The sequence below is a fragment of the Lissotriton vulgaris genome, chromosome 6 (genome assembly GCF_964263255.1).
Source record: "Lissotriton vulgaris chromosome 6, aLisVul1.2, whole genome shotgun sequence".
Taxonomy (NCBI): domain Eukaryota; kingdom Metazoa; phylum Chordata; class Amphibia; order Caudata; family Salamandridae; genus Lissotriton; species Lissotriton vulgaris.
The window spans coordinates 303,272,031-303,297,493 of NC_141694.1; the positions used below are offsets into that span (position 1 = coordinate 303,272,031).

At 44.3% G+C, this 25,463-nt stretch overlaps 1 protein-coding gene across 1 annotated transcript in view; it reads right to left on the reverse strand.

The window, feature by feature from the left end:
- Positions 1–552: 552 nt before the first annotated feature.
- TRIB2 (tribbles pseudokinase 2) overlaps positions 553–25,463 on the reverse strand; it is a 30,235-nt gene continuing 5,324 nt past the window's right edge. The window contains exons 2-3 of the mRNA XM_086926318.1: positions 23,151–23,443; positions 553–2,758 (exon numbers count right to left, since the gene is read on the reverse strand). Of these exons, the coding sequence (XP_086782444.1) occupies positions 2,290–2,758; positions 23,151–23,443 (762 nt within the window). The 3' untranslated portion in view covers positions 553–2,289. The remainder of the gene's footprint in view (positions 2,759–23,150; positions 23,444–25,463) is intronic.

Consider the following 25,463-nt stretch of genomic DNA (forward strand, 5'->3'; position numbering starts at 1 on the left):
TGTTAAGACATGGGGCATTGAGGGGCTGTAGATTCTCTCTGAATCGAGGTTATGTTTTCTGGAGTATTTTGTAAGTCAGTAACTGATCAGCAATGGATAGGGGGTATTCAATTTCCTGGCAAAATACCCTATACCCCAACCCACTACCCTCCTCCCTAAAAAAAAAAAAAAAAAAAAAAAAAAAAAAAAAAAAAAAAAAAAAAACTAAAACCCACACAACCAGTGAATAAAGAATGCACACCATATGGTTTATAATTTTCTCATCACTGACTAGCATCAAACTGCAGTGTATTCAGTGGTCAAGTCAGGCTCTTTTTTAGAGGGTGGTAGATAATCGTAGCACAAGCTACTTTTTTATTCCATATAGACACTGGCCCTATGTTGGTCTTTTAGAAGATAAACATCTGATGGCGCAGATCCATTAAGACCATGAAGACAAAAGGTCCCAAAAAAAAAAAAAAAAAAACGCAATATTTAGGTAATGGATATCCTGAATGTGCTGTCCATAGTGAGACTAAAAGCAGACCAGTATAAAAAGATAAAACAAAATTGTAGTTAAATATGCACATTTTATTTATTGAAGAGATTAGGACAAAACATTGAACCAAATACATGACAAATAAAGCACCAGGGGATTAAACCCCACCATGCATGTCATCACCAATCTTTCCTTGGATCTGGTACTTTTTGGGGCGTGGATGTGGGTGGCAGGGGAAGTTCATCTGGACACAGCACCATCTTCTTAATTTTAGAAATATTACTCCATTAGGATTGCCAAAACAGAACCAACGCAGGTCAGCTGCAGCCTTTGTCTTGTTATCAAGAGCTGTGAACTCTTCAGTTTGCCAGTCACGTTCTTGGAGCAGGAAACTAACATCCCATAGTCAAATGTAGTAGCCAAGTAGCAGTATGTACATGCCACATACTATAATTAAGCACATATTCAAGTAACAATTACATACTACAGGATCCACGTGTACTAACCCAAAAACATGACCACTTTACAAGACATATGCAGGCAGTATAAGTACAACTGAGGTACTAGAAACACAAGTATTGATGCTGAAGGAGTTCAATATTCAATAGCAATATAAAAAAAAGCAATAATAAAAACGTTTACCAGTCTAAATAATTAAAAAAAAAATAAGAAAGGCCAAACAAAATGCTTCTGGGGACAGCGACACCTGAACACAAACATACATACAAGTGTTAACTACAGCATGTAACATGTCATCCGAAGTCAACCCGTAATTGAAGTACTGGCTTGTTACATCACTACTGTGACATTTTCCTCAATAAATATCGTAACATTCTTGACAATACAAAGGTGCATATTAATGTGTATGGTGGGGAAAGTATTCGTACTACAATAAAGGTCAGCTTATAAGAATGCCTGCTTTGTAAGTCAGACACGTTTTACCTCTGCACACTGAGGGGGTGGGGGTGGAGGGGAGGTGGAAGAAATTTTATCAAATATTTAATTTTTACGTTAAATTATCGAATGGCTGACACCTTTTGCAAAATATGAAAAGCTGGGCACTCTGCTTACAAATGGTTCAATAGCGCTCATTTAACTTAAGTGCAAAGTGGCAAACGTGGAAGGAATTATTTCTGACCCTGTTTGTTTGACATCAATATCACAGTTGGAAGTTTGAAATTTGAAATAGCTTCCTGAAAAAAATACTGCTTTTTAATACAAGGATATTGCCCTTGTGTAAAAGAAATCACTACAAATGTCAGTTTCTGACAAGAGGTGCAACTATTTTTTTTATAACCGAATGGAAAAGTCGTTTACTGTCGACGAGCACAACATTTTGCACCCACTTTGTGTCACGCTATCTTGTCAGAACACAACTTGTTTTGTATCCAGTCACTACTAGACAACATCCAATGGAAAATAAAAAGCTTAGCCAATTATTCGATCAATGAAAAAAAATGGCATAAGTAAGGTTTCTAACAGTGCGATGCCAAGGCATGTTTGCAAGACAAAATGATTCAAATGTCCGCAAATATTTCAAAGCAACGGAAGGAGTGATCATTGCAGACTCCTAGTTTCCTCGGATTGAAGCTACATGTTGCTTCATGCTGCCATAAACGGATAGCAGAGGCTTCTCCCCGTTGATGTGCCCCCATGCTACATTTGTGTACTAGTTCATTGTGGAAGTTCCTTTTGACTCAGGGAACTCTTTGCTACCAAGTTAGGCCAAGATTGTGATGAAAGCGGCCAGCAAAGACTCCTTCATGTGGCCTGGTCCCGCTGAAGTACCTTCTGAGAAGCACTCTCAGCAGTCAGTTAAAAAATGGGTCAATGTCTTCGTCCATGTTGACATCAGGCACCAGTTGATCCAACACTTCCTTAGCACCATATCCTGAATTAGATGCACTGAAATCTGTAGAAAACCAAGGATGGTCCAAAATTTCCTGCGATGTCAGCCGTTCCGATGGCTCACGGCGCAGAATGCTACGTATGAGGCACTTTGCCTTGGGCGATAGTGTCTCTGGAATGTTAAACTGCCCACGGCGAATCTTGCTGAAGAGGGAACTGGGCTCAATGTCATGAAAGGGGTATCGACCAACTAACATGGTGTAGAGCATGACTCCAAGGCTCCATACGTCCGCCGCCTTGCCAGAGTAGCTGCCATTTGTGTTTAAGATCTCAGGGCTGACATAGGCTGGACATCCATGTTTGTCAGAAAGAGAGTCATCATCTCCACGCAAAATGTAGGCATCTTCCAAACTTTCTAACTTCACTCTTGTCCTGAAAGGTAAAGGAAAAAACAGAAGTGTTACTTTGACCAAGATATTTTATTGTTCATCCCACTGTATCCATCATCCATAAGGACCCTCAACTGCAACCCACACGTTAGAAGCAGGGCAGAAGAATGTGTACAGTAATAGCAACAATATACCCCTCGGATGAATGTTGACTGGGCGAAATTTACGTTACACCAGTGCTTTGGGTTACTTTTGTTAGGTTGACTTGGCAACTTTTCCCATAGTGTATTTAGGCACTACTCACAGTAAACATTTACTGCAAAGGCAAGGGAACAGTGAACAGCAGAGCAGGAGCAGCTGTTGCTCGTGGGGGGGCTTTTTTTTGCACTTCTTTCAAATGGGAAATGCATCCTCTAATCTAAAGTGGACGCTAGGGTGCATTTTACACTAAAATACAACGCCAGTAATTTGGGTGAAATTTTGCGTAATTATACAAAAGCAAGTCTGCGAATTTTGCACATCCCTAAGACATTTGAGTTAATGAAATGATGGAAAAAAATTATATAGAATACCTAAATTGCAAGACGTGTGCAGCCGCAAGTCCCACAAGAACAAGTACAGAAACTGTTAATATGCATTTAGAGTTTTAATTTATGGCATTTTACACTTCATTCTACTACTCAGCCACAGAAAAACAACATTTTAGGACACACTCTTCAAAGTTTCTAGGAAAAATGTTTGCACTTCATATGCAACATCTAGATTTGGAAAGAGGCTCTTCCTGGTACAGGAGCCTTTAAGATAGGTAAGGGACTAGCTTTCATCCCCAAAAAAGAAATACAAATAAGGTTTCTTACATACAAAAAGGAGAAACGTGAAAAGATGTCCGGAAAGTTACTGACTGGGACTTTTTACCGGGCTCTACAACTAAATACTGGCTTTCAGTCCTACCTTTCTATTGTTACTTGAAATTCCCACCGGTTTGTTTTAACGCGTTTAAGACTGGGTATCGTACACCATCTAGTAGCTTTTCCAAAAATGAAATCTAGTTCAGACTCCGTCGTTTGCCCATGTGATAATACTTCAAGACAGAGTTTCTGCCACTTTTTATTGCTTTGTAAATTTTATTATTCATATAGGAAATTTTATCTAAAACCTATCTTTTTAAAAAATCATGTTCTTTCAACAAAAATAGCAATGAACCTAATATGTTCTTTGGAAAGCCCAGATATTTGCTGCTTTGTTACGACATATTGAAATGTACAGCTGCCAGGAAATCCATAGCCATTTGATATCATTTGACTGTGTTAAAACAAATTTGACCTGTCAGGACATTCAAACTATAAACCGTTAACTTTATTTTTTGTTTTTATTTAGGCAAATATCTGTAGTCTTCATAGGTTAAGCTCTATCCAACTGTATGTTTACGGAAGAGTCCCCGGTGATATCTATGCCTTACTATGAGAAGAAGCATTACATTTTCAATGACCAAGTTTTACGTACTTCAGGGCTTTAACGTGATATATATGTTTTCCTTGTACTTGTTACTTTGTGGGAAATCTTGCACATGAATTGTAGTGTCAAAAGGATACATAAAGGAAACATCTATCTTAGGCTAATTGATTATTTTAATCGATTAAAAATGTTTATGTATTTGCTTCGCTTATATGGTTATGTTCTATAAACCGAAGAAAGCATTTTAAACTGAACTGGGTAAGGGACTAAAAATGCATGAATACATGATCAACATAAAGTAAGGCACAACAAACCGGTCCTCTAAAGATCCTGGAAAAAGTTATATGAAGTACAGACTTTGAAATGCAGGTCAGAAGTCCTAAAAGTGAGCCTGATGCACCAAGATGTAGTCCACTTCCATGACTTAAAGGACCATAATCAGGGTCACTGGAATTATGCAGCATGATCGGTCACGTTTTAGAATTGTATTACGTTATTTGTCATTTTTACACTTAACACGGTCATGCATTGGTTGCGCTTCAACTGTTAGAGTATAACACTCGAATATACAGCAATAAACAGAAAGAAGGCCAGTCAATCTCTGCAAACGTCCGTCCGCTGTGCAGCAACACGGGTTGCTTTGCTTCGAGTAACTTTAGAACCGCTTGAGCTAAAATCAGTTTCTTTCTTAAGATTATGGAGCAGATGGTGGATTATGTTCCAAATCTATAAATTATGTATAAAGAACACTGCAGTCACACAATTGCATAACCCCAATTTACACTATATGCTTACTCAGTAAAAGTTACAAAATTGTAATCTCTAAAGAATTAAAAGATGCAAAGGTTTTAAACAATGAACTTAACCGTAGGGGGCGTACAAAACTAAAATTGTGTGGAAACCACAGAAAAAGGATTTGATCTGTTATCAACAATTAGAAAATTAAAAACAGCATATATAAAAAATATCCAAGTTCCTCAAGCACCCTCGAGGTCACAATTTAGATTTTATACAATAAAAACATGTATCTTATGTGGGAGTATCGCACAATCAGCCTACCTAAAATAGGTTACTACAACACATAATGAGATCGAAATGCCCAATGCAGAGCACGCAAGCCCAAAATACAACCTCAAATGTAATTTGCCTTACTTAGTATTAGTTTTCTCCGACTTCACAACCCTCAAACTGTTAAAAAGTGCAGCAAATTAATTTGGAAGGATGAGTATAAATCCAATATCTGAGAATCTTTGGAAGTTCGAGATACTGTCTCGGAAAGGTAAGTGGATCCGAAAGGCCACAAATTGTTTTTCAGATGCTTTACATATGAAGGCCTGGTCTTCTCCATCTCTCCTAAAAACCTAAGTGGGGAGCATACCCCTATTTTATGTCTAGTCCCCAAACAAACAAAAGCTAGACCTGAAGCTGCCTACTATTAGGTTCAGAGAAGGGTTGACAATATTTATTTAGAAGTCAGGGGGAATTGTTTGCATGAGATATTACTACAATGAGTCAATATTTTCAAGGACATGCATTCCGTTTACTGAGTACTATTTTTAACATTTCATAACAACCATTTTACCTTACAAACCTCTGTTTTTTTCTGAAGCTCTTTAGGGTTATACATATAGCAAGGGTTCTCGCCCAGAGTTTTGACTCACAAAGTGTTACCAAATGTAGGCAGACCACTTTCGGGAAGAACAATCGCCAGGGTCCTTCATCGTGATTTTGTTACAGTGACACCCTTCAAAGAAAGGAGTATGCTATAGACACTGGTAGAGATTTTAAGCAGACATCTGTCAAACTGAGGATCCACACAAATCTCCCTCCGTTTCACTTAAGGAATGACTGAAAAATTCATTTTCAGCACCCTTTGAAGCCAATCAGAATTCTCTGCAGGAGTCATCAACTGTTCCCCTAGTGATGAAACGAACAGAGGTTACTACTTTACGACAGGGGGCAGTATCCCAAATGTATGGTATCAGGAGCTACTTTGAAACCTTCAGACTGCAGTCATGGACTTGCAGCGGCTGCCAGCCTACCTGCTTTGTCATAGATCGTGTTAGTGTTATGTTTCCCATAAAACCTTATTGTTTCGCTAAAAACTGATTGTTCTCAAAAAGCACAGGACCCAGTATTCACGGACACTGAAGGACCTACTACTGTGCAGATGTGCTCCTCCAGTCCAAAGAAAGGAAGGTGAAAAAGTAACAGGAAAAGGATGGTTGGATGGCAGGGTGAAAGAAAGTACCAATGCAAAGGCGACAGGATCAATGGATGCATGGAAAGGATGGGTGAATCAATGGAATGACCGAGGGGTGGATGGGCGCATGAAAGACTAGATGGATGAAGGGGAGGGGGGGGCTATTCGATGAGTGAACAGAAGGATGAGCAAAAGGATGGATGAACAGTCTGAAGGGTGTGTGTGTGAAAGGACTGATGAATGGAATGTTGCAAGGGAACCGGGATAAATGAAAAGAATGACAGGACAGACAAGCATTGGAAATGCAATAGGTCTCGCAGCATTAGAGTTAGTGCTTTTAGAATTGTTTATGGGTTTTTTTTGTAAATCTTTAGCATTTTTGTTTCCTGTAGCCAATGCTAAAGAATTACAAATAAAAAAGCCATAAACAAATCTAAAAGCTCTAACTCAAATGCTCCGAGACCTATTGCACTGTGTGAGGGTGAGGGGTTGAGGGTGAGTGAGTGAGTGAGTGAGTGAGTGAGTGAGTGAGTGAGTGAGTGAGTGAGTGAGTGAGTGAGTGAGTGAGTGAGTGAGTGAGTGAGTGAGTGAGTGAGTGAGTGAGTGAGTGAGTGAGTGTGAGTGAGTGAGTGAGTGAGTGAGTGAGGGTGAGTGAGGGTGAGTGAGGGTGAGTGAGGGTGAGTGAGGGTGAGTGAGGGTGAGTGAGGGTGAGTGAGGGTGAGTGAGGGTGAGTGAGGGTGAGTGAGGGTGAGTGAGGGTGAGTGAGGGTGAGTGAGGGTGAGTGAGGGTGAGTGAGGGTGAGTGAGGGTGAGTGAGGGTGAGTGAGGGTGAGTGAGGGTGAGTGAGGGTGAGTGAGGGTGAGTGAGGGTGAGTGAGGGTGAGTGAGGGTGAGTGAGGGTGAGTGAGGGTGAGTGAGGGTGAGTGAGGGTGAGTGAGGGTGAGTGAGGGTGAGTGAGGGTGAGTGAGGGTGAGTGAGGGTGAGTGAGTGAGGGTGAGTGAGTGAGGGTGAGTGAGTGAGGGTGAGTGAGTGAGGGTGAGTGAGTGAGGGTGAGTGAGTGAGTGAGTGAGTGAGTGAGTGAGTGAGTGAGTGAGTGAGTGAGTGAGTGAGTGAGTGAGTGAGTGAGTGAGTGAGTGAGTGAGTGAGTGAGTGAGTGAGTGAGTGAGTGAGTGAGTGAGGGTGAGTGAGGGTGAGTGAGTGAGGGTGAGTGAGTGAGGGTGAGGGTTTGAGGGTGAGTGAGGGTGAGGGATTGAGGGTGGGTGAGGGGTTGAGGGTGGGTGAGGGGTTGAGGATGAGTGAGGGTGAGGGGTTGAGGGTGAGTGAGGGTGAGGGGTTGAGGGTGGGTGAGGGGTTGAGGGTGAGGGGTTGAGGGTGAGTGAGTGAGGGTGAGTGAGGGTGAGTGAGTGAGGGTGAGGGTGAGTGAGGGTGAGTGAGGGTGAGTGAGGGTGAGGGTGAGTGTGAGTGAGGGTGAGGATGAGTGAGGGTGAGGATGAGTGAGGGTGAGGATGAGGATGAGTGAGGGTGAGGATGAGTGAGGGTGAGTGAGGGTGAGTGAGGGTGTGAGGGTGAGGGGTTGAGGGTGAGTGAGGGTGAGTGAGGGTGAGGGTGAGTGAGGGTGAGGGTGAGTGAGGGTGAGGGTGAGGGTGAGTGAGGGTGAGTGAGGGTGAGTGAGGGTGAGGGTGAGGATGAGTGAGGGTGAGGATGAGTGAGGGTGAGGATGAGTGAGGGTGAGGATGAGTGAGGGTGAGTGAGGGTGAGTGACGGTGAGGGTGAGTGAGGGTGAGTGAGGGTGAGGGGTTGAGGTTGAGGGTGGGTGAGGGGTTGAGGGTGAGTGAGGGTGGAGGGTGAGGGGGTGAGGGGGTGAGGGGGTGAGGGGTTGAGGGTGAGTGAGGATGAGGGTGAGTGAGGATGAGTGAGCGTGAGGATGAGTGAGCGTGAGGGTGAGGGGTTGAGGGTGAGGGGTTGAGGGTGAGGGGTTGAGGGTGAGGGGTTGAGGGTGAGGGGTTGAGGGTGAGGGGTTGAGGGTGAGGGGTTGAGGGTGAGGGGTTGAGGGTGAGGGGTTGAGGGTGAGGGGTTGAGGGTGAGGGGTTGAGGGTGAGGGGTTGAGGGTGAGGGGTTGAGGGTGAGGGGTTGAGGGTGAGGGGTTGAGGGTGAGGGGTTGAGGGTGAGGGGTTGAGGGTGAGGGGTTGAGGGTGAGTGAGAGTGAGGGTGAGAGAGTGAGGGTGAGTGAGGGTGAGGGTGAGTGAGGGTGAGGGTGAGTGAGGGTGAGGATGAGTGAGGGTGAGTGATGGTGAGGGTGAGTGACGGTGAGGGTGAGTGAGGGTGAGGGTGAGTGAGGGTGAGGGAGGGTGAGGGGTTGAGGTTGAGGGTGGGTGAGGGGTTGAGGGTGAGTGAGGGTGGAGGGTGAGGGGGTGAGGGTGAGGGGGTGAGGGGTTGAGGGTGAGTGAGGGTGAGGGGTTGAGGGTGAGTGAGGATGAGTGAGAGTGAGGGGTTGAGGGTGAGGGGGTGAGGGGTTGAGGGTGAGTGAGGGTGAGTGAGGGTGGCTACGGTATGGGATGTCTCATATTAAAATTACGTGTGACCTGTGAAAACGTGAGTGAGATACCGGCATGCCATGTTCTCTTGTACAAGCGCAATCGGGTGTTCAACAATGCCATAGTGGGCCGGTTCATGGCTACGTGTTCTATCATAAAAATAGTGCAAATGCTCATGTTTAAAAACGTCAAAGCCAAAGGAAAGTGCGATTTAATTTTAAAATCAAATAAGTAGAAAAAAATATATAATTAACAGCCATTAGGTTTAAAACAGAACCAATGCAAGGAAAGGTGTATTTTAAAAGGAGAATAATGATGTTAAAAATCGAACACAACACATAAGGAGGTCCAAGCCCAACGAGCGTGTAATACAAAATAGCAGGTAGCCAAGCAAAACTATCAAAAGTCTATTGTCATTTAAATGAACCCCGGCTGATGCTAGAAAATGGCCAGGTGGAGCAGCATGCTTACATAATGTACATTTTGGTCCAGCATATATACATTTCCTGCTAAAACACATCAATGCAGAGAGATTATGAGACAGCAATTAGCCTCAGCAGCAGAACGAATGTAATATGCAGGTAGCTGAATCTTTTCCTCCAAGGAGGCGCAGAAAGGCATTGAAAGGAAGCTAGCATCCATGCCCACAAATACAAGAATCTCCTCACAAAACACTGCTTCCTTTTGCTAGGTTTAAAAACAAGGTTGTACTTACTAAAATATGCAGTGTACAACATGGAGCAGCAGCGTTCCTGGTCACACTTTGACCCAGCAAAGCCATCAGTAAATGCAACACTGTAATGGTTTAACCAGAAGGAAACACTTTTTCTGGTCGGCCCACAATGAATATATTCATAAACATTCCTACGTTGTCTTCCTTGCAGAACGCCTGCCCGCCTGTTGGCTACAGCTTCGGGAATCCCACCAATCGTCTCTTCTGGGATAACCTCAAGGTGAATGACATCAAGTGGAACTTCGAGAAGTTTCTGGTTGACCCGGATGGGAAGCCCGTCAGACGCTGGCACCCCCGAACCAACGTGTCCGTGGTGAAGCGAGACATCATTGAGTACCTGCGGGCGGCGCGCAGTCCACAGAAAAAGATTTACAATCAAGCCGAGCAGAAGTAGAGACCCCGCGTGCAAGAGGAGGGAGGGGGCGAATGAGAGAGAATGTATGTGAGGTTAAACTAGGGGCACTGATTTTGTGGGTGGACCTTCAGAGATCTCTTGTTTTTAGGGGAGGGGGGAGGAGAGCGAAAGGATCGGAGACACGCGCAGGCAGCTGGAGAGCTACCACCACTAGCTCACGAGTCGCTCTGGAGACACCAGGTATAGACCAAAGCAGAATGTTTCCAAGAAGTACTTCGTCACAAGTGGCGTCTAAAGAATTACTGAACAGAAGTGGCCATAATTCGGGCAATGCTGGTACACAAGGGGAATGTGAACCTTAAAAATGGAAGCAGAAGCTGTTTGGATTAGCGAGAGTGCTTTTAAGTAATAATTTGACTAATCCATTCTAAGTAATGAGGTAAAAAAGTCGCTACTCGGAGGTTAAGAAAAAAGAAGCCGGAGGGAAGAGAGGGGAGGGGGGGAGGAGAAATGCGACACGGCGGGAAGGGGAGGGGGCGGAGCGGGTCAAATAAACAAAAAACAAGCTGGAGGGAAGAGAGGGGAGGGGGGAGGAGAAATGCGACACGGCGGGAAGGGGAGGGGGCGGAGCGGGTAAACAAAGACGGACGTGCACGCGCTTTTAAGGTCAATGCGCATGCGCATAAGCTCAATGCGCATGCGCATTGACCTTAAAAGTCACGGGCACTGCAAGGAATCGCCACGATTCCTTGCAGTGTGGATAAAGAGTGGATAAGTCGCAATACTCTCGCCTTGCTCGATGCGCATGCGCATCGACAGGCGAGACCTAATAAAGGATGGATGGAGGAATGAATGGATAACGGATAAACTGCTATATGGGTGAGAGGATGGATCGACAAAAGCAAAACAGTAGGTGCATGAAGGGTGAAAGGATAGGTGGATGTAGGCTAAAAACATGGACGGGTAGATGGCAGGGTGAGTGGGGACTCTTCTAGGGAGAGTCAGGCTTGCTCAATATCAAATGGGTCAAAATGTGTGTTGGTTGAGGGTTGACTACTTCCTGGACAGAGTTCCTGGTCAGTCATAATTCACTTTGTAAAAGTTAGCATTATTCCCACCGACAATTGGTTAAAGAGCAATGTTCATTCACAAAATATACAGCATATATAAACGTGTATGAATGGGCCCACTCAGAGCCAGGGCAGGGCACATTTCCACTAAAGGAACTGCTGGACCCCCCCCAAGAGAGTTTTTTTAGAAGCAGACAGGTACATTAAGGTTTATTACTAGACTGCACTAGACTACATTGTACAAAATACCTTAGCAAGACTCCTAGCAAAAAAAAGACATACACCGCGCCTGCAAAAGCGTGTGTCAGAAGCCACGTAATTAAAGAGCGCTCCGTTTAATGAGGAAGAAAACGAGAAAGCACTTAAGGAGACATTTGTGAATATGTCAACAATGCAAAATCAGCGTGTATTGTTGATTCACACTAAATCAAAGCTATTTAAGAGAGGAGGAAGCTATCGTGTCTTAACGCTTCCCTGCCACTGCTGGCTGAAACCGCAGAAGTGCAATCAGAGGGCAGCGGAGATCCTCAGACGGGAAATTACCTCGGTCGCCATAGAAACAGGCAGGGAAGCCCGTGCAAAGCAACACCGCTTCTTTTTTTCCAATCAATGGGCATTCACTACCCCGCACGATCAATTAAAAGTCATGGAGAATAATTACTGCGGGGGGATAAGTAATAACTTTTCGGTAATTAAGTGAATAGCGTTTTCTAAAATATTACAAAGCCCACCTATGTGCAACAACCAACTTAACCTAAACATACAGCAGGCGTTGAACACCCCAGCCAGGCGCATTTCTACCAGAGGCACCGCACTAGAACAGACACGCAAACAGACTGCATGGAAAGGCTGAATCCCAGACTGACAACTGCTGTTCCATATGAAAAAGTGAATATACCCAAGGAAATTACTTGCATAGGTACACGAACGGACTAAATAGTGACAATCACTTGTCAAAACAATAGAAAAAAAGAAATCAAAAGTCCTGCCTTATTCTGGAACCCTCCAAAAAGTTGTGCCACTTTATGAGCAGTCCCGTCCCCATCAGTCATGTTGCAACTACTCCCCCCACCCCCCCAACACCTTCACCCCAACAGCCGAAGACCCATTAGTCCTCACAACCCTTATGTACTACCCTTGTGGTTGGTTTGACCGTTTGCCGTGTCACTACCCCATGAACACCAGAGCACAGCCAGGCATTTGGTGGCTACCTGAAATGTTTCAGCATCTTAGAGGGAGAGAGCACCACGGGAAAGCACCAATGCCTTGATGCACTATGCTCACTCTTAACCTCGACTGACTGCATAAATGTTTTGGCATTTGTGCACCCAACACTGAAGCAGCTACAAAATACAGGCAGATTTTAAATTACACAAACACCTAAAAAACAGTTGTAAGCAGTCAGCCACCAAGAGAGCCTTTTAGCAAGAGGACTGAGACTTATAAAATGACGGGTGCAAGTCACACTTTTCGTGCCAATATTTGGATTAGGATAAAAATGATCAATGAACAACTCCTCTGTATAAACGGGTTCAATATGCACTGCTTAATAATCTAGGGTTCAGCAAAACGTATCAATCATCACTACATCTGGGTGGAAGAAACAAAGTCCACTTTAACCATCCTCAGAGAAGATGATCCAGACATGGCACCAGATGGAATTTAATTCACTAATTCTGGCGATAAGTGCTGAAATGGCCATTACCAGAGGATGATAGTTCATTAAAAAAGGGGGCGGACACTCGGTAACAGACCTGTCCAATTTAATGGAAGTAAGAAACAAGATTGGAAAACTGTTACACTACAGTTTGGGCCAAGAGTCAGTGGCTTCTGTAGACTGATACTGCAAAACTATCATATGTGGCAGAGAGGCCTCTTTTCAACTATGTAGTGAACTGGAACACTTAATCATGCCAGTTACAGAATAGGGAGGCAAAAAAAAAAAAACTGGACAATACAAAGGCGAAATTCTTAGGGCACCTGAGGAATAGACAATCTTTGTCAGAAGCAGGGATGGTAGCAATGCTTCCTTCATAAAAATAGTACTCTGGTGCTCCGCTGCTTTTTGGCAGTCTTTGTCCTGTACAAATAGCGCATATATGCAACCTAACAAGACATTGAATTCAATCCTAAAGGGTGTTTCCGCAAAAGAGGTTATGGGATGTCAACTAAATCCCTATGGCTTTCTGCAAGCTTACACTAGACGCCATGGGTAGCAGGGTAACTGAATTCTAGAAAAAAAGAACAGATGATGGGTGGAATGCTGAACAAATCAAACATTCACCCCAGTCACATATCCGAGTTGAATTGACCAGTATTTTGCTCACCACGCCTTTCCAGTTGGAAACAGCCATATGCAAACCAGTCTCGACCCTGCTCCCCATGGGAATAATCCAGCAAGAACTACCAGACTTCACAGTACAGGGAAGTCACTCGGGCCTTGGGCGTCAGGTGCAGGATGGGCAGGGGTCACGGATCTGCAATCCTTGAAGATGGTGTTTCTTTCTGGACAGGGCTGTGGTCCTCGGGAGATCTGGTCTGACGAATGGCAGTCTTCCTGGGGCTCTTGGAAGTCGCTGGCCATGGGAAAGAGGTCCTCTTCTTTGCAGGGTCTTTAAGCAGAAGGCAGGCCAGTAGGGCTAGGGACAAATCAGGTATCTTCCAGGCAAGGCTGAATGGCATTTTCTTTGTCCTTTTTCAAGGTTCAGGGTTGTCCCCAAATACTGGATTTAGGGGTGTTACAGGGACTGGCAGATGGTAGCAATGGGCTACTTGACGTTAGGGTGACTACACTCTTATAATGATGACTCCTTTTGTTGAGGGGGCATTCCCCTAATCTGATTGGGTCAAACACTTCCATTCGAGATGGAGGATTTACTAAGTAGGAGGTCACCTCGGTCAGGGCACCTTAGGGGTGGTCCTGGCAGAGGGAGGACACACCTCTCCCGACTACTAATTTTCCTGCTGACCTTGCCGTTTAAAGTGAGGCTTGGTCAGGCGGCGGGCGTCTCTACTAGCTGGAGGCCCTGACTAGCATATCAAATAGTATTAAGTCTTTGAGGCTCACCGCCTTGAATGTGGTTCCTGCTTGGGGGGCGAAGCACCTCCACGCCAAACAGCCTTTGTGGCTGACCCAGACAGCACAAGTGCTCACACCTCAGGGAGTCGGAAACATGTCTGCGTGTGGATACTTGGTGCAGACCAGTCAGCTGAACACAAGGAAGTGGTCATTTTTCAGGGGGCATCTCAAAAATGCCCTTAGGGTGCATTCTGTAACAAATCCCACAGTGGCATCAGTGTGGGTTTATAATGCTGAGGAGGTTGATACCAAACTCCTTAGCATTCAGTAAAACTATCATGGAGCCGTGGAGTTTGATAGACTCCCAGCCTACATACTTAACCCTTTCGATGCTGATGACGAGCTCAGCTCGTCATCACCCACGGGTGTCGTGTGCTGATGACGAGCTGAGCTCGTCATGGTGCCACTAAAATGGCATTTTCCAGCACAGGGGGGGGGGGGGGGGGGGGGGGAAACGCCCAGCAGCCATGTGGTTAATATAACTCCACTGCACTTACAATGTGTGTGAATGGAACAGACGCTGAAGGGGCATATTACTCATTCATGCGGGTAAACCCTCACCGGTGGGGGTAGTGCACCCTGCCTTATAGCTATGAGGTCTGCTAGAGGGGTGACATACCCATATCACAGGCAGTGGTTGGTGGGCATGGCACACAGGTATGTGTGCCCAGTTGACTCTGAAGTTTTGTCTTCACCAAAACACAGTCTGCAATGGCAGTGTTTATGAGTTTGGGGAGGGGTCTCCAAGGGTGGCACAATATATGCTGCAGCCCTTAGAGACCCTATCCGGTCACAAGACCCTTGGTACCACTGGTACCTTTTACAAGGGGTTTACAGGTGAGCCAGAGGTGTGCCAATTGTGTAAACAAAAAAGGTACAGTTTTGGAAAAAACCACAAGCACTGTTAACCAGATTGTCAGGGACCAGGTGCACACTAGGTCAAAGTGCATCTGATATCATGAAACAAGTGTGTGTGTGTGTGCGTGGGGGGGAACGGGGGGGGGGGGGGTACCATGCAAAAAAGTGGCACCCTCCAACAACAATCAATTATGTTTGCCTTCAATAGGGTCATGGCCTACCTCTTTTCAGCAGTCACTTGATTAGTCACGGGCCTGTCCACATATAAGATACAGCGATTTTCATAGCCAATGGCCTAGGCCTTGGCTGACACCTAATTACCTGCCATCTCCCCAAATAGCATTTGCCAAACCCTGAGGTTAGGACAGCTTTCATCACCAACAGGGACTTAAAGTTCAATAGTTTAGTGATAAATATTCGCTTTGGAGAAAATGGGTCATTACTATTGGGACAATTTTCTACACCATAGAATTTTCATCCTATTAAATCGCTTAAATAACAATTTTGGCCTAACTATATTGTTGGGACGTTTTCGAAATTACTTTACCATTACATTGTCCATCTAACATAGGTTTTGGAAAAAAAATCCTTGAAATTCCTGATCCGTCAAATCTGTAGCTATGGGTTTTACCTGCATACTCTTAACCAAAGCAGACATACTAAACTTGGTTAGGATCTGCTAATTGTTCAGATAAATTTAGCATTGATCACACCGAACTTATTCCATTGCCTAGAGCCGTAACAGAACGAGTCCAATTGGTCTACCTAAAATGCAAAAGAAAAACTTTCATAATTTAAAGCCGGCGTCTAGAGCGGTTTTGCAAAGTACTCCTTTTGCCAGGATTGATACTTTCAGCAAAGAACTTTGTGCAAACTATTCGATTCCTGGTCTAAACTTCCAACAAATGTCATGGGCTGTAAAGAAAAGAGTTTACACCCAGGTGAGAATCTGTTTTCCACAAAGAAAAAATAAACTGAATAAAAGTGAGCTTTTCACACTGCCTAGTACAGCGGACTCTGCAACGCCAACAGCCCAGTGAAGGACATGAAGAGGACCATTAGGGTGCCAAGAAATCTACGATTACCATAGATTTCACAAGAGAAGCAAATTAGTTTGAGTGAACCAATGAATGTGTCAAATTATGCAAATCTTCGGTGCAAGTGTATAATACTTAGATGTACGCAGTTACTTCTAATTGGGCCACTCGGGTCTACAACAGTGATCTTAACCTTTGACTTCAATTGACCCCTGACAAATCACTACTGTAAGCAGAGGCCACACACTCTCTAATATTACAACCTAATAAATGAAGAAAAAACAAAAAACACATCAAGTGTACATCAAATGTACAAATAATGAAATCTTGCATTTAATTCAAATTAAGAAAACTACAAAACAAATCTAGATTTTAATTGGATGGTTGGAGCGTTTCAAAATGTAATTTTGTTCATAAAAGACAGTGCTGGACAGTATGGACTCCAGTATATCAGCCAGTTTGCGAGGTCAGGCAGGAGCTGTCAGCTTGTGCCAAGATATCAGACGTTTGCCTAACACACTCCAGTATATCATTTTGTCTTTGCTGCTCCAAATGTGTGTACTCTTTGCCAGGGCTTCAATGGGGGCCACCAATCACCCACTCAAATTCCTTTGCTATACTGTGCCGCTCCCACACATGACGGTAATGATACCAAATCCCTTCATCTAGAGCATTTTAGCTTTGTAAATGTTACGTTTTATGTATATACTTCTTTAACCCACTAATATTTAATTTTCTAAACAGTTGCAGACCCTAGGGGCCTGTGGACCACGGGGTAAGAATCCCTGATCTAGGCCTGAGCAGAACTTTAAGCTGTGCCTCATGAGTTACCCTACGGATCTTCAACCCTCTTGTTGGCACTTTGATCCAGCAAGCTCCCTCACTCGCTCCTACTCTTAAGGATGATCTGAGGACCATCCACTTAAGTAGTGCCTCATACATGTAAAACCGATGGGACATTAAACTCTCTAGTTGGCTGACCACACCCCCTCGGACTTTCTCACTCTCAACCAAACTTTGTACAACAAGCCATTGTTTTAGAGTTGGATTTGACCAGCACAAAGGCCCTTACATTAATACAGCACACTCCCGTTCTCTTCCTAGATCAAGAGCTATAAAACCAGTGCTTTAAATGGGCCGGTACGGAGTACCGGGACTTTTTTTATTTTGAAAGGGAGCGTACCGGCACTTCTCTAGAGAAATGCTATACTTTTAATCGTAGAGTACCGGCACTTCTCAGAAACAAGCAGGTACAGAGTACCTGCACTTCTATTTTTCCATTTCAAGCACCGTATAAAGCACTGTATAAAACCCTGCTTTCCCTAGAATACATTCGGCCAGCCTCCCTACTCATGGTTTACACAATGCATATTTTGTCTCGCTGCCCTCTTCCAGCCTTTTGCTATGAAGGTAATAAATGAGCTGTACGATTTCAATATGTTGCAGTTTTAAAGACAAAACTGATATACCACACTAGTTGCCATTTTTGGTTAGGTTACAGCTTTCGTGTGTATTTTTTTTTTTTTTAAGGGACATAAAATTACATTGTAATATCAACGAAGTTCAAGCTTTTAAACCACACTAGGGTCATACTAGAAAGAAGAACCAAGCTTCGTTTGCCCTTTTCAAAATCAATTTTATTTGTAGGGAATAGTTATGGCATTTTATCTGTGGCAAAAAGGACCAAAAACGTGTTTGTAGAACTTGAAATACATGCATAAATCAAGCAGTGAATTAATGGGTGCAGACTATGACGATAAAATAACTTTCTTAAACTAAACTTCTGATAAATAATGCTCAACCCTAAAGTCCAGATTTAGAGAAAACATTAGGTGTAAGAGCCAAAGCTACGAAATGAGCTGGGCTAGAGCACAGGTCTGCTTCCCACTGCTTGGCGTGACCCTTCTCGTGACCTCAGTCTCCAACGCTGATAACGAATTTCCTTCGGCTCCTCGAAAGCCGGTTTGTTCTCTATTCATTACGAGCAAGGTCACCGAGTCACCGATGGAAGCAGCAAACCAGCCACGCCTGCGGAGCCAACTCCAGCCACACGCCACCAAGGCAGGGAGGGGAAAGTACTGCACGGACACGGCAATCTGAGGGGACGCCGTCCCAGGATCAACCTGGGGCGGAGGAACGGGGCTCGGCAGCTGATGAAGCCCCATTCATGTTTTATTCCAGTAGACATCTGTAGCCTTGGATGAACTCTACAGAGGTGCACGTACTCCTCCTTCACCGGCTCTAAACGATGCACAATAAAGGCATAAGGAGGGACGGGCTCTCCTCATCTTAGCAACCTCCAGCCACCATATATACATAATAAAGGAGGCCAGCATCAAAATAGAAGAGCCTCAAGGGCTCTTATCTCTAACAATTCAAGTCTGCAATGCGTGGCCCTGGGCCAGCCTTAGGCCAGGACTGCAATATGGAAATCAGAGGTGCACTAGGGGCAGGTTCCAAAGCACCTCTGTGAATGATGGAATGTGTTGGGTTCTGAACTTGCCACACTCACTGGCATAAAACGGAAAGCAAAGCTTGTGCACGAACCTGCGTTCATGGGCCCCAGTTTGGACACATGCATCTCATTTTATATTGTCACAAATTTACTTCATTAATTCCTGCAAAATGAATTTTTTTTTTTTTTTAAATAGTTCGAATATGGACTATTGATTCGCACAGTTAAAATTGTCCAGAATCTAAGAACATGCTGTTTTCAAGCAGAAAGAAGCCAATAAGAATTTCTGGGCGGTCAAAGTTTGGATGTTCATACATGTGCACTGAAAATACACATCACTGGCATAATGGGCTGGTTTACAGGGAGGCATGACAAGAGAGGTTCAAATCTCCAGTTACACGGAAAGACAAAGGAATCTATTTATTCCAGGTTGAGTCTGGATGGGATCATTTTAAGGGTAAAAGCTGCACACATTCAGAACATCCCATTGTGCATATGCATGCCAACTGGGTGTGAATACAATACCTCAGAACCAAGAGACTACATGAGGACCACGGTGTGCTCCACTACATGCACTGCTTAGACCCAACTGATGGTGGATTGGGTTGGCTTGACCTAGCTGCATCCTTACCCTGATATTTAATCCATGCTGCATGAAATGTTCAAGAAACAGAAATGTAGCTGACCCAATACTCTTTGAGAGGATGCAAATGCTGTACACGCCCGAGATGTGTCAGTGGGTGGATGGATAACCTTTTTGCAGACTACTTGAAGCAGGTTTTGAGCTTGATGCCGAGTGGGCCACCAGCTAGTGCCAACTGTAGTCTACACTTGGGCAGCTCTGGATGAGGCCTTCCATTCAGAGTACAGAATCTGAACTTCCATGAACATGAGCAATGACCAGATGTTGCAAGTTGTGTTGTGGCTAGGCAAGGAGCCTGCTTCAGATCTCTGTGGTGGCTAAGCCGCAAGATTTTCAAGTATAATACCACGTGTAAACTGCCTCAGACCAATCGCCTACATTCATGAAACAATGCATACCGGAGCAGAATTGTCAACAACAATACATCACCGATATGCAACTCATTACTGGAGTATACCCCCAAATGTATCTTAATAACCAGTAGTTAAAAAAAAAAAAAAAAAAAAAAAAAAAAGGCACAGAGTCAAGTTTAGGAGCAATACAGATCACTTTTTTTTCTAGCAGGCTTGATATTGGAGAGAACTGCTTTGCTAGAAACTGGGTGGGTGCAGAGCTTGGGGATGCTGGCAATGGCTGCAGATCTACCACTCACTGGCGACGCCTGCTTGCTCAGCACAAGTAGGCAGGGCTGACAAACTCGAGCCTTAAGGTCGATAATCTCTCTTAAGGATTCGTGTCCATTATTCCAAGACATTATTAGCCCATTATTCCGCGACAGTTATGGTTCTGCAACGAGGTGGCTGAGGATGTGCGAGGTTGGTATTACAGAGGGATATAAGGCACAAATTTACCTCATCAATGCTCTCACTTTTAGTGGGGCATGGGTGGGTGGAGTTGTCTCTCCTTAAAGTAATTCACAAGAACACTTTTGTTCCTGTATGAAGTCTAGAAGAAATACAAACATACATTTTAAACACCTCATTTATAGAGAACAGTTGAGAAGCTTATAACAGGGGAGGTCTAGCTCTGGAGGAGACTGGCAAGAAGTGGTGTGGGGTGTGGGCTTTAAGTGCACAGATAAACACCATTTACAGGGTGGCCCAGGCACAGACCAGGTCAGGGCACCCTATCACAATGAATGTACTGTCCCAAGTGCACCAAGATCTGTTCCTGCAATGTGAGCAGTGCATTAGTGAAAGACATACAAACTGTTTGAAACTACTATTCTGCCTTTGACAGTGCAGTTGGTGGCTCAGCCTACATTACAAAGGGGAAGAGAACTCCCTGCAGGCAGATGCAGTGGGTGACGGCACCTACCTACCCTGAGATATCTATGTGGGGAGGAGGTGTTTCCTTGGAACAACTTTTAACCCTCTTCCAAGGGGCACCTGGGTGGGGGCAGGGTGGTGGACCACCATCAGTGTGCCACCTCTGAGGCACGCAATCATTGACACTGACTGCCTCTTAGCCTCTACACCTACGCAGTATTTTAAAGGCAGGAGCAGAGGCAAACTGATTCCGCATTTGCAGGGAGCTACACGCCTATGCTAATGACTGAACATCACCTTGATATCACACCAGCACCATGTGTGTGGTATGATCTGTATTACAAATAGGGTGTTGGGACAAGCACTTTGAGGTCCTCTCTGTAATGGCTACGTGCCTATGGGGTGAAAAAAGCAGGTGTACATGCCTATTGCTTTCATGGTGCCTTTTTGATCCACTCAGCCTCTGCCATAAACCTGATTAACCAATTCAAACCCGAAAGACAAATTGCGATCTAGCTCAAATGCCAAAGTTTATTATTCCCATAATGATTTTCACCGAGACTTCTTCTCATTTCTCCAGTTAATGACCTCAGCCCAGGTTAAGAGGTCCTTACTTGCATACAACACACAGGCTGGGTTCAGTCAGTCTAGTAATTCTGCTCTTGGCTGGCAAACACTTCCTCTCAACTCCAGTGGAATGCATTCAAACACTCTGCACAATTCTGGAGGGCTTGCTACCAACACTTGATTTCAGAAACACAGTGAAAAACTCTAGCGTTGTTCGTGAACACCAATCCAGCAAACCACCAAATAATGGGAAATGCATTTCTGATGGACTTTACCTTCTAATTTACCGTCATCCATTAAAGTATTGTGTTAACACTGTTACAGTGTACTTTTGACGCAATTAGCATCAGCCTTTCGCACGTGGATATCATTCTCTGATGGGGTTTTATGGAGTCTCTGATGGAGTAAAATCGCACTACACATTTAGAGATGCTCTATAAAACCAAACGCAAATAAGTGATGATCCAGTTCCAATTTGTTCATAGCTCTGAACAGCTCAGTTGCAGTGGAGGCCTCACTCAACAAGCCCCATGGATGTGTGACTGATATACTGTCTACAGAACAATTTGCTCACAATCATGTGCCAGTGATCAGTCTTTCACTCTGCAACTAATGACATAAAACCAGAGGAGAAAGGAGTTCACATGCAAACTATGTATCAAACCAATATTCATGTGAAACCATTTTCGGTTCCCTAGATGCATGCTTTAGGGTTTGCGGTGCGCTGAAATCCAGATTTTTCACTCACTATGGAACAAGAAAACGAGTAGAGCAAAGTTTGAACACTCCAACAAAATGCACCTAGACTGACACTGATGTTGATTAAAGAGAATAAAAACAAGGGCAATAAAAAAAAAGTAACCGTGCCGCAGAATGAATGAATGGGTGCGGAGTTCTATAGGAGTAAAATGTGCTGTTAAAATGGTATAATCCATTGTGAGAGCGCTCCATTCATGGGTTCTCAATTAGCTGGTTTTAAAAAGAATTCCATTTCCTACAAAGCTTTGAGGCTCCTCTTCTCTGCTGTCCATCTCACTGCTTTCATTGTGCGTGCACCTGTGCTTCGTGGAAGAGATCTTTTCAAACCTCTGTGGCTTGCTTCCCCATGGGTGTGGTGTGCCTTTCAAACCATGTTTATGAATCGACTGCAGCAGCGGTTAATAGGAATGACTTGATCAGCCGGTTTACTTTCTAGTGTGTGCCTGGGCAAGGGATGGTACAGGATTTCCTTGAAATGGAGACCATGTTTCCAAGGTTGCGTCACCGGGTCTCCCCTTTCCTCCCTGTGTGGGTTCCAGCCAGCGCAGGGTTTGAGGAGGGAGGAGGCGGGCGAGAAATAAACTGCACCCAATCTGGCTCATGTAGGAGTAGCATGGTTTAAACAAAGTAGTGAGTGCAGTAGGTCTGTGGGTAGGCAAGGAGGTAGGTACCACTACAAAACCGGCAGTGTTGTTGCCTGCCCGGTGAGTAAAGCTCTGTCCAAGAAACCTTGAGTGGAAGAAAGTGTGAACATTTGTCTATTTATAATGGGAAGCCACAGAAAACACAGTGAATCTTCTGTGCACTCGAGAGAAAGTTTCCCCACATGACCTCTCACTGCGGTGACTCACTGGAGTGGAATAGTCGCGCCCCCCCCCCCCCCCCCAAATCATCCCAATACACTGGGCGAAGAGGAGAACCAAACATCGCTTTGTTCGCTCTTGCACAAGACTACATCCCATGATAATCACACTGCAAAATGTTTGACCTCAACGGACGTAAAAGAAAATAAAACTCCAAGTTACTGAAGGTTTACTTCAATCGATCATCTACCAAAGATGTCAGTGACTGGGACATTACTAAAGAAACATCAGGACGTTTCAAAAAGGTAGCATTTAGCATCTTAGTAACCCTGTTTAATGCAACTGCAGAGACAGGAAAGGTTCAGAGAAGTACAGGTGTATTCTCACCTCAGAAAAGATAGAAAGCAAATCACATAGGCAAAAGCGGGCCAGGAAGACTTCAGCAAAGGTGAAATTATTGTTCATCATAAAAAGGAAAGAATGCGATTGTGCTGGCTAAACACAAAAATCCCGAGCACTTCTGAGTGAAGATCTAGTGCCTTGAAGACTACCACTACTAACACATTGAAGAAAACTAAAGGTTAACATTCGCAAACTTACATCAACAACATGGCTTACCTTTCATCGTCTTTGAAGACGAACTTCCGGAGCTTGAGGTCCCGCAGTACCAGTCCACCCTTGTGGCAGTGTGCTACAGCAGAGGCTATTTGATAGAACAGTCTGGCTGCCTCTTCTTCCTTGAGCTTTTTGCAGGTACGAACAAAAGAATGCATGTCCCCATGGCTCCTCTCGAAGAACACATAGGCCTTTGTCTCTCCCAGAATAATCTCAGTGATTTGGTTAATGTTGTTGTGTGCAGTTAACGAAAAACAGGGTGCCAGGGACTCCTGGTAGCAGCGAATGTCAAACACCTGCAAAACCAAAGGGAAGAAAAAAAAACCCATCAGAAATGATTCTTCAAAGAAGAAAACCTGCATCACTGCATTGCAACCCCTCGAGCATAAATGGTCAATAGATCATACATTTCTAATCCTAGAAGGTGCATGCATTTAGGACTGGATAAGATGAATTTAGACTTTCTGGGTAGCAACAGATATCACCAACATGGGCCAGAACTACTCTAATAACAGTGGGGTTATTGGGCAGAAAAGATGAAATAATGCCAGCCGTGTTCAAGAGGAATCAGCAAGGGTTGATGGAAGTGGTTAGCTTTAGGACCTTCGAGGTGCACAAGACGAGTCAGGCAAAAGTCGAGTCTTAGTTCACAAAAAAGGGAATGAATCTACAATCTGAAAAAATGTATATAGTTCCAGAATTCAAAAACTGGATATATACCGCAGTCAACCTGCTTGAGGATACATGGCGGATGCCCCCCGTCCCATGGATCACGTTTTTTAATTCTGCAGAAGCCATATACCCTACTTATGCAAGACTTTTGAGGTGCACCTGTTCCATTACCAATATGGTATGGGACTTCCTCCTATGCTTAATAGTAACTTTCTAAATTAGGATAGTATCAGCAGAACCGTACATAGAGTGATAGAATGTGCTAGGTTTATTGGTGGTCATGTACTTCTTGCTAGACAGCCTAGAAGGAATGACCCCCTCTGTCACTTTTTGTCAGGGAATTACTCTGAAGGACATACTGCCCAATGGGGAGATTGTCTGCAGGAGTAAAGTGATCTGGAGCCAGAAATGACTGCTCACACTGATTCTGTGATTTAAGATGTTCTGTTAGGGTTAGTACACAAATAAATTCCAATGAGGCATGAAAAGGAATTTGGTACAGTGTGACATTAGTCTATTAAATGATGTGCCTGATAAACCACTGTATTGGACCTAGAAGCAATATCTCTGGTTTTTGTTGCACACTGAAAATGTTGAAAAATAATTTTATAAATACTATCCCACGTGCAGGACTTTTTAGCTCGCCTTAGAAGAGGGTGCTGTTGGCATTTTCGAGGTTAAGACAGCATTTACAAGGTGTGGGACAAGAAACAACTAGTGATTTTTCTCTTCATTATATTGGCAGATGGGAGGAGGATGGCAATTTATCTCCTCTAGGTTTTTCAGGACAGTTGGGAATGTAATGAAATCAACTTTAAAAGCCCGTGGAGCAAGTATCAGGTCTGATGGTGCAGATTCTTCTATGGTTTCCCTGCTCCCACAGGTAGAGGAAAAAGATAAGCACTGCAACACAGCCTCTGGTGAGGGGTGATATAAGCAATGGAGACTTCGATGACATAGGCCGCGCAAAGAGAGGGGCTCCCTGAATTGTACGCAAAAAGGCCAAAAAAGTGCATAGCAGGCCACCACCTTCCCTCAACCTTCCAGTGTTAGGTCCATCTCCCCAAAAAATGCATTGATCCTGGGACTTCCCGGAGTTCGAGACTAAATATTGTCAGCTTGAATGCAGCTCTTCTATTGCTGCTAGACACTTGCACGTTTCAAGCTTGCAAAGACAGGGACAACATGGAACTGATGCCTTCTCAGGCCCTGCTTACAGAGCAGATCCCTCAAGGCCAACACCCAGAGGCTCCTGCAGATCCCTAGGGACAGACGAGGGGGGGGTGCGTAGTTCCCCTTTCGGACAGCTAAGCTGTAGAATACGCTTCTTCTCAACCTTCGCCTGGCGCTGTGGAATACGCTTCTTCTCAACCGTCGCCTGGCTCCTTCAGAGAGGATCTGTAAGAAATGCCTAAAGACCCAACTGTTCAATGCTTAGTCTCCTTCCTCTGATATGGCAGTCCTGCTGTTAGTGGTGGGACGCTCTCAGGGAGCATCTTTGCGCCTACAAAGGACTTTGTATTGTACTGTACTTGGGTTCCTTACACCCATTAGCTAAACATTAAAGAACCTAAAAAACTAGGGTCCGTATAACCTGAAAATGTAGAGCAAAGACCCAACAATATCTCCATCTCTCAATTCCAA